The sequence below is a fragment of the Dreissena polymorpha genome, chromosome 10 (assembly GCF_020536995.1).
Source record: "Dreissena polymorpha isolate Duluth1 chromosome 10, UMN_Dpol_1.0, whole genome shotgun sequence".
NCBI classification, from domain to species: domain Eukaryota; kingdom Metazoa; phylum Mollusca; class Bivalvia; order Myida; family Dreissenidae; genus Dreissena; species Dreissena polymorpha.
Genome location: NC_068364.1, coordinates 73,723,355 through 73,733,164, shown reverse-complemented (window position 1 = coordinate 73,733,164; position 9,810 = coordinate 73,723,355). Strand labels below are relative to the sequence as shown.

At 36.7% G+C, this 9,810-nt stretch overlaps 1 protein-coding gene across 2 annotated transcripts; it reads right to left on the bottom strand.

Annotated features, from left to right (window-relative positions):
- Positions 1-486: 486 nt before the first annotated feature.
- On the bottom strand, positions 487-5,629 carry LOC127848540 (uncharacterized). Of its 2 annotated transcripts, none has more exons than XM_052381053.1 (3): positions 5,552-5,629; positions 2,370-2,946; positions 487-1,712 (listed from the first exon to the last, which is right to left on the bottom strand). In XM_052381053.1, exons 2-3 carry the CDS (start codon positions 2,938-2,940, stop codon positions 541-543), a joined length of 1,743 nt encoding a protein of 580 aa, XP_052237013.1. In that variant the 5' UTR covers positions 2,941-2,946; positions 5,552-5,629; the 3' UTR covers positions 487-540. The 2 variants fall into 2 exon arrangements, with proteins under 2 accessions (XP_052237013.1, XP_052237012.1); XM_052381052.1 differs by lacking the exon at positions 5,552-5,629 and adding an exon at positions 4,046-4,102.
- Between the last annotated feature and the right edge of the window lie 4,181 nt (positions 5,630-9,810).

The following is a 9,810-nucleotide window of genomic DNA, read 5'->3' as shown; positions in this document are numbered from 1 at the left end:
CTTAAAGAAATTTCTGTAAGATATACTAGTATTCTAAATATAGAAATAATTATACTAGATATCCCTAATTTTGGAAATAAATTGATCCAACTAAGAAGGATGGGAGAGTCCACTGGGCATAAATGGGTTAAAACGACTACATGCTTATCAGTGAATTTCTATCACAAAATAGTTTGCATATAATATGTGCTTGTATAATAAATAAACGTATACTAGTATTTAAATGTTAAGCTATAGCGGCCATACTGTGCAGTGAAACGGAACCATATGTTCATGTTTGGTAGTGGTCCACCAAAGAAAAATTTGTGTAATATGAAGATTGGCCGAAATTTATAAAAAAACGATAAGAAAAAAAGTTAATGCAAATTGCCAACGGCATCTAAACTCCAATCCGATCGAAAGCCCATCCACCGGCATTGTGTGAGTCTATAAACCGAAATTTTTCGTTTAAAATATCTGTCTAAAATTACTACATATAGTTTAACATTTAAATTCTAAATTTATTTCAGTATATACCTATAATTTTTTTTGGAAAAACACTCAACTAACAGTTAACGGTATCTTATGTTCATGTTTCAAGATATGATGACATATATCCGCAAACCTTCCCACGCCATTTCGACACTTCTTTTCGTCAGTCAGTTCCTCCGGATCCGGGTACGTGAAATGGATGGCGTACGCTTCAGTCCTCCAATCGAACGCCTGCTCGTTTATGAAATCCTTGTAATTTTCCTTGAACGTCGGGTGGCACTTTAAATGGAAACACATGACCTGAAGATGGCGTTCAATATATAAATACTCCGGGTACTTCTCGTAAACCTTGTACGGCAGTTCGACTGCATTGTAAAGAAAGTCGTCTGTTTTGTAATTCCGCAGAGCGTCCTGCCATCGTTTAATAAAAGTGGATTTCGGCTTAGCCATTAAAACGCCCAGATTTATAGTTTCCGGAAACTTCTCTTTCTGCATGTGATCGAAATTCGCGATTGTATCATAGCCCGTTTGAATCAGTTCATCTGGAGACTTAAGCCATAACACGTCCCAGTCCATGTATATTCCACCGTATTTAAGTAGCACTTCCGCTCGCACAATGTCGCTTCTATGCTGCGTGTATAACAGCTTGTGTCCATACACTTCGAAAGGTCTCTCGCGCTTTATAAGTACAACTCGTTTGTCGTGTCTGATTTTCGTAAAGTACTTGCCCGTTAGACCCCCTTCACCATGTATGAACACTTTGTCTGGGTTAACTATATACAAGGCGCTCAGGATACTCAAATACATCATAAAGTCCATCTCCCGTACGCCAAACCATACATAATGAACGATTTTCGGAATGGTTCCTGGCAATACCGGCGTTGGTCGCTTTAGCTCCTCTGAACCGTACACCAGGCGCCGGGCCAAAGACCCGAAAGGAGAGTCAAGGTCGAAAATGTCACGCGGGGTAATATCGGTATCGATAACATAACACGATGCATTGACGTTTAGTTTAAGTTCTTTGTCGATGTTTCCACAGAATTTGATTTGTTCTGGGACGGTCTTCGACTTTGCGTACGCGCGCATAAACTGTTTAAAGTCCTTGTCATGATCGTGTGCCATGGCAACGGCCAGGTTGGCTTCCGGATGTGACGCAGATTTGTCGAATATGAGTGTCATGTCGTCTCGTAGATATACAGAAATGTCGTCGCTGACAATAATGTTGTTTCCGACATAAATACCTGTATAAATATATAAAAACATGGTTAATACCTATTCATTTGTAAAAAAGCGTTAGCGACGATACTTTGAATATAATATGGTACAAATAAATTATAATGTTTCAAAAGCTGGCAGTTCAATTTTTCAAAATTGATTTGTTTTAAAAGTCTCGAAGTCATATGACACGAATGAATCCGTATACGAAAACCGTTTGCAAAAGAAAGTTTTTTTAAATAACGGACACGCTTTTCTTGGCTTTTACTATGGTGCCATCAACATGCAGTTGCGCCAAGTTTAAACTAGGTTAACAACTCATTAACTAGGTTTAAAACTCAGAAATGGACTGAAATAAAATTATAAATGGTGTTAATAAATGTTATTCAACCTATTTGAAAATATAACACAATACAATTTCTAAGTATCCGGTATGAATAATAATTAAATTACTCACACATAAAGGACGAACTTTTTCTGTCTTTTTGCAGTTAGATTCACAATTTAATCGCTGAACGATTGATTTCACAAAATATGTACATCAAACGACACAACAGAGCAGCTCCTTTCTGAATGGCATCACACATAAATACAACATATTCGGATGATATAGAGTGCCGTTAATCATATTTAATGACGATGTTCCTTAATCATAGATTTTTAAAAGAACATCTAAACGTTACCTCCCCTGTCGTCTATGACTGCCAATCCGAAAAACACCCCACATCCCATCTCTTCCCCGTCCCAGTTTGATGGAAGTTCTTGAACAGAAAGACTTGGAATGGTTGCTCGTAAATCTTCAAACCAGTCGTCGTATTTGTCGTATAACGGTGGCACAGTCTGGTGAAACTCGATGATATCCGGTCGTAAATTTTTCCACACGCTGATGACGCTGAGATAATTCGCAAAAGTGAACGTTTTATTTTCGCACCAAACAAAATGTACAGAATTTACAATTTTTTCTTTTCCAACATCTTCGATATTAGTTTCTTTGAATCCTGATAGTTCACTTAGAACGGACATTGCGTCGACTTTTGTGTCCATTGATAATTGTGCAACCAGCGTTCTACTGTACGGACTCACATCAGGCCCATGCTCCATCGTGTGTAGAATCACGATTTCGTACGCTATCATGCATATTGTAGAGAGAACCAAGACGCCGAATACTGCAGTTCTTAGTGAGCAGCACTGTTTGGTGTTGGCTTTCCGTTTAACTTTACCCATTGCCTTGAACAATTGTCTACCGTCGATCATAAAACCCTGTAAAACACCGATGATTAACACAAACTTAGATTAGCATATATATCATACTTTTGAAGAAACTTTGTCTAAAGTGTTGTATTTTTTAAAAGTGCGTTGTAATACCAAGATATAATATGCGACTTTAAAATGTGTTTCAAATGATGTCCCAATCGTCAAACTACTGAATACCGTTAGTGCCATCGTGGGTACACATTAAAATCCAACAATGCGATAGTGCGATAGTGTCATAGTTCGATAGAACGATGGCGGCGATGCGATAGTACGATGTCGACAATGCGATAGTAAGATGGCGACAATGCGACAACGCGATAGTACGATGGCGACAATGCGATAGTCATATCGAACTGTGCACATCGTATCATCGCATTGTCGGAATTGTACTATTGCATTGTTGCCATCGTAATATCGCGTTGTCGTACTGTCGTCATCATGTTATCGCAATGTCGCCATTGTACTATCGCATTGTCGCCATCGTAATATCGCGTTGTCGTATTGTCGTCATCGTATTATCACATTGTCGCCATCGTACTATCTCACTGTTGCCATCGTATTGTCGCACTGTCGTAATCGTATTATCGCACAATGACAATGTCGCATTGTCGCCATTGTACTATCGCATTGTCACCATCGTATTGTCGCACTGTCGTCGTCGTATTATCGCACTATCGCATTGTCGCGATTGTACTATCGCAGTATCGCCATCGTATTGTCGCACTGTCGCCATCGAACTATCACATTGTCGCCATCGTACTATCGCGTTGTCGCATTGTCGCCATCGCACTATCGCATTGTCGCCATCGTACGATCGCATTGTCGCCATCGTACTATTGCATTGTCGCCCTCTGGATTTTAATGTGTAGCCACGATGGCACTAACGGTATTCCGTATCAAGCAGTGAACGCATCAACAAACACACCACAAAATCCTTTTTCAAGCAATGAATTCTTGCCCGTTTTGTTGTTGTGTACAAGGAAGAAACATAAGCATACTTTGTAGGCTAAGACGCATTTATTATTTATTTATGAGTTTGTAACGGAATTACTACTACACTGAAATTTCTTTGCAAACAAATATAACAAGTGTCTAAGAATATTACTTGTTGCATTCATGCGAACACATTGTATGCCTCCTTATCTTGGAAGAATGATTCTTCTATGTAGATAAGGCTACAGAAACGACCAATCTATCATGAATCGATACGTAATCAAGGCTAAGTTAGCAAAGGCTATTAATTATTCATATGAAGTAGTCCTAATTGCACATGGTTTGTCCGGTCGATGCTACATATGCTCGTGCTATTGGTTTTCGTAAAACAATGCGACCAGTTTAATACAAAAACGTACAGTATATCAAAATGCAGAATACATTTATACAATAATACCATCATCAATAGATTTTCAAGTCATCTATTACAGTATTATGTATAATAGGGATAAATGTGCCGCGCTCTGATTATACGGGGCTTAATGCATGTGCGTAAAGTGCCGTCCTAGATTAGCCCGTGCAGTCCGAATGTGAAATTCCAAGCTGAAGTTCCGTTAAGAAGGGACTTTCTTTAAACGATAAATTCTATAAAAATGGATTGTGTCGTTCTTGATTATCAAGTTCCGACAGATAAGGCTAATCCAGGACGCTACTCTACGCACAAACATCAAGCACTGTTTACCAAGAGCGCAGCCCAATTATATGAGCCGCGTTCTGAGAAAACTGGGCATAATATAGGTGCGTAAAGTGTCGTCCAATATTAGCCAGTGCAGTCCACACAGGCTATTCAGGGACGACACTTTCCGCTTCTATTAAATTTTTCGTTTAAATGAAGTATATATTTAGCAAAAATTGAATATAGGCGGAAAGTGTCGTCCCTGATTAGCCTGTGCGAACTACACAGGCTAATCTGGGACGACACTTTACGCAAATGCATTATGCCCAGTTTTCTAAGAACGCGACTCATATACCTGGTGTACCTAAATATATTTTACATATTTTACTAAAGGGACATCTTGAACTACGTCATGAATTGTCTTTTAAATTGAAACAGTAAATCAATACTTAAAGAATCAAAACGACAAATCGTAACTAGGAAGGAGTTAAAACCTTTTTGCCAATCACGGATGCGTTTGAAGGAAAAGTCATCGAACTAATTGTTCTTATATAAATGTACTATTGAGTGGTACTGATTTTCAACTTACATGTGGATTAAGTTGGATTACAACGACTATTTGGGTTAATGGAGATTATATTTCATTAAAAAGCTACAGATTTGTTTGAACGAGTTTATATAAAGAATTTTGATTTAACAAAATAAGCAAAACTGTAACCAGTATGAAAGAAAACTCATAATATATCTTGCTAAACTGAACGGCAAAACGGTTTAATATAAATGTTCATATGAATGAATACAAACATGCTTTATATAGCTTGCATTAACTGAATGTGAAGTACCTTTAAACAACATAAAGCCTTTACCCAAGTGTATTGTTTTAATTTTCAATCGCTCTATAGAAGACATGTAAAATTGAGTATCTACTATCTACGAATTAAACAAGACAATTCAAGACACAATTCAACAACGTTTAAGTAATAGAATATTCGAAAATCTTACTTCCGTTAAGGAGATACTAAAAAGTATGCCTTTTCCACTGAACAGTGCACAGTGTAAACGTGTTCGTTAATACTACACTCCTTCATGTGGCGTAGCTCTGGTCCTGACCATTGGTTAAAACCATTCGTTTACATATGTTTAACTAAGACATGAGTCGCGGCGTTCGAAATTCATTGAATCTTATATCATATGCGACCACCGAAGCTCCAGACCAGATTGCGCATGTGGCATAAGACCTATTTTCGCATGACGCGTCTCATAATACTGATATGTACTTAAAGATTTTTTAAGGGACCTTTTCACGTTTTAGTTAATTGATAAAAATGACTAAAATTGTTTCAGACTCACAATTTTTCGTTGTAGCTATGATATTTGTGAGGAAGCAGTAATACTGAACATTAACCAGGCTCTAAAATATCCGTTATATGCATCTTTTGACGATTTATAAACCTGAAAATTATAAAGCGTTAAAATCGCGAAACGATTAACTAATTTGTCGAGTTTTTTTGTTATCGTTATATTTTTTTTAAACGACGAGGATTGTTAAATGAAGTGTAAAAAACACCTCGAATTGTATGAGTACGGATGGCGGCTTGCTTCAAGCGTTAGTCTTTTTACACAGAGGGTTAGTGGTTCGAGAGACATGGTTGAAGATATTTAAAAGATATTGGGAATACAATACTATTGGCAATTAGGTTTCATCGCCGATTCTTGCATATTAAGGGATCCAAGCATCGAGTAGCCATGTCTTTCCATGCCTCTTGGCACGCTCAATTTACATCAATTATTGACGACCCGGTATATCACTTGCGACCATGGTTAGCACCCAATCGGCGACATTGTTACGGACATGTGGTGTTAACCCTTTCAGTGCGGGAACCGAATTTGAAAGGCCTTTGCAAACAGTTTGGATCCAGATGAGACGCCACAGAACGTGGCGTCTTATCAGGATCCAAACTGTTTGCTATTCTGATAGTATTCTTTGAAAAAAATCGAAGAAAATGCTAATTTTAGAAATTCTGCAGACGACATTTTAGCAGACGACAAATTTCCCAGCATGCAAAGGATTAAACCGTAGCAGCAGCAGCACTAACAATGAAAGTAGAAAATGCAGTTGTGATTCTTACTTGATTGTTACAACATTCGATGATTAGAAGGATATAAATCAAGCTCGGAAGCTTGTACACTGTTCGGGTAATCACATAATGCATATCGAAATTCGAATGGAACACTCACGTACTTTGTTCTTAACACAGGTTACCAAATAAGCAATTCTCATTAAAACGCTCAGTACTTTGTGGCTGTTAGACAATCAGCGTACACTGTAAAGATTTATACTGAAAATAATCATAGAAAATTGCCTTCGGAATTTCTTTTGGCTACGCAAATGTTGCTTATCTTATCATCTTGGGAACGGAATACATTCTCTGATTGCATCGTGTACGATGCGCCGTTTGTGTGACAGTGTTTGTAACAATGAACATTTATTGTATAAAAGAATCTCCGTATGGTGGACCGTTAGGTCAATGCTTGTGAAACCACGAACATTAATTATTTAGCAGAATATACTAGTATGTGATGTGTACAGAATATAGTGTTCGTTGTTGTTTGTTGTTGTTGTTGTTTTGTGCAGTATTACGGAAACCGATATCACAACCATTGATCTAGTGTATGTTGTCTACGAGTTGGTTTCGCTATTCATATGTTATTATGGTCAACATTCCCACAACCATTTATTTATTATTATTTAATGCCCTTTTTATATATAGACCATACGTATCATCACCATGTTGAATAAGCATTTTTTTAACCTCTATTACATGTATTGTTGTTTGGCTATGTACTTATGTATTTGCCGAAAAATTGACTTGACTTGGTGAACCGCTTGTATTACTGCGTTAAAGACAATCTTCGTACCGTAAGCCGTAAGCAAGCGTTAGAATGCAGCACTATTTGTATGACTTGTGTAAAGAACATTGTTTGTGCAACTGAGTTTGTAATGCTAAACATAACACATAATGCTTCTTGAATGGTTAACGGTTATATATTAAACGGAATAACTGTTTGCAAGCCTAGTTTATCATCGGTGCATTTCTGAATGGCAGTGGGTTTCAAATTTTCCAGCGCACGGATCCGTTCTGTTAAGGCCCGAACTGCAATCATGATACATCGGCTATCGCCGGACTCCTCCGTAAGATATCGATAATATTGATTTATGGAATAAATCGTCTGCTGATCCAGAGTGCCCCAACTGTTAACTCAAATTCACCCCTTCTGTCTTTGGCCAAGACAATGCCGTTTATTAAATATTGGACAAATAACGCCAAATTAACATAATCGCCATTTGGATATGTGTGACAAGTTGTTTAAAGATGAGAATCATTAATGAAAAATTGCAAGTCGAAATGTAATACTGCAACTCTGTGTTGCGTTAATCACTTGTATAGGGATGTTAATAAGTATTACGATCTCAAATACTGCTAATTACTTTTTAAACGTACCGTAGTACTCAATTCTATAATAATTCAATTCAAACTACATTTTATTATTTTAATAACTTTACGAGTGTGTTTGTTTTTAATAATTAAATTGATTTAATAATTCGATTTCTGAATTAAAACTTGCGTCAAGTGGTGGCATCGTTGGTGATGGTAATTAGTAATAACCTTATAAATTGAATTAATAACAAACACGACCTTAACTGATCATGTTTTCAACAGATGGATTATCTTGATACAATTAATATTTCTTTATTAATTATGCCCACGCTAATAGCCCCAAACACTTATAGAACCCGGGTTTAATTTTACATAACAATGTTATCGATTATTAAAACTTAATCCCTGTTTGTTTAAACAAATGTACCGGTTCGTTTCTTGGTGGTTGTTTTCATCGACACGTTATTGATTCCCGTCATCAGGGTGGCATGTTGTTTTGAGTTGGCGACAGCGTTAATTGACCTTGTATCGCACGCTGTACATATAACAAATACGATTTATTTCATGAAAAACAAAATCTCATGTTTACCTTGATTTGAACATTTAACCGGATAACTGATCGCTTCGGTATTTTAACCGGTAAACCGGTTATCCTGGTGTATCCCAATCATTTTAAGGTGAACACTTCTTATTTGTGAAAGCACATTTTATATTTGGTGTATGACTTCAGATAATGGGTTATCCACTACTAAGATTGTTCCCTTCGATTCGGATTTCAATCCTAATCCTTGAGTAAAAGCTAGCCACGCTCTAGGATCACATACTTACATAAGACTTGTCTAGCAATCTTATTGCACGAGACTTGTCTAGCAATCTAATTGTAACTTGTTAACATGAAAACGTTGGTTTTAACATGGTTACATTGAAGATATTCTGCTTTGAAACACGTGTAAGGTACTAAACATTTTTAAGATATAGTTTATAATAAAGTGTTTACTTAATACGCAGTACATGACGTCACTTTGCACGGCGAAAGAATGACTATTTAAAAGGGACACTATATCATAATATACGAACATATTTTGATGCATATATTGCAAGGATATAAGTGACTTACAAAGCAAACATACCGGTAAACATTTAAACATTGAAGGCATTTGGCATGCTGGAAAAAGTCGACGAAGGAAACTTGATATGAAATCATTTTATTGTAATACGGCATAAACCATTTCGTTATATTTGGTGATTTTGGGTGACTTGATTTATTATATTGCAAACATTAACCATAAGCCTCTTATTTGGACCAGAGTTTGCTTCGTTTGTGTGAGTACTATTTTATAAAATATATGGTAACAATGTAATTCTAGAGAAAAATACCTGTTACAAACCGCTAGTCTCGTGTATTGAATCAGACGATTCATACAATCCAATAATTAAAACATATTAAAACTAATTGAACGGCTTGAAAAACGGTGCATAATGCTTTTAATGTTTGTCCGCACAGGCTAATAAGGGAGAACACTTTCCGCCTTTACCATAATTTTAATTAGACGAGACGAGTTATTCCATAACAGCGGGAAATTTCGTTCTTGGTTAGCCTGTGCGGACAAACATTAAGCCCCGTTTTCCCGGAACGAGGCTTAATTCTATAATAATGCAATATAGGTGGTCCTACCGATTTGAGTTTTATTTAACAACATTCCGACAAAATAATTCGCATATAGTGACCACTAAATTGAATTTTATGTTAATATGTTCATTGAAATCTTTATAAAAGTAACTACTTAAAAAACAAATAGACATATGTAGTCCAAGAAAACA

Coding starts and splice junctions, on each gene's coding strand:
- LOC127848540 (XM_052381052.1), bottom strand. Junction 1,713..2,369: donor AGTCATAGACGACAGGGGAG/GTAACGTTTAGA, acceptor ATATTTATACAG/GTATTTATGTCGGAAACAAC.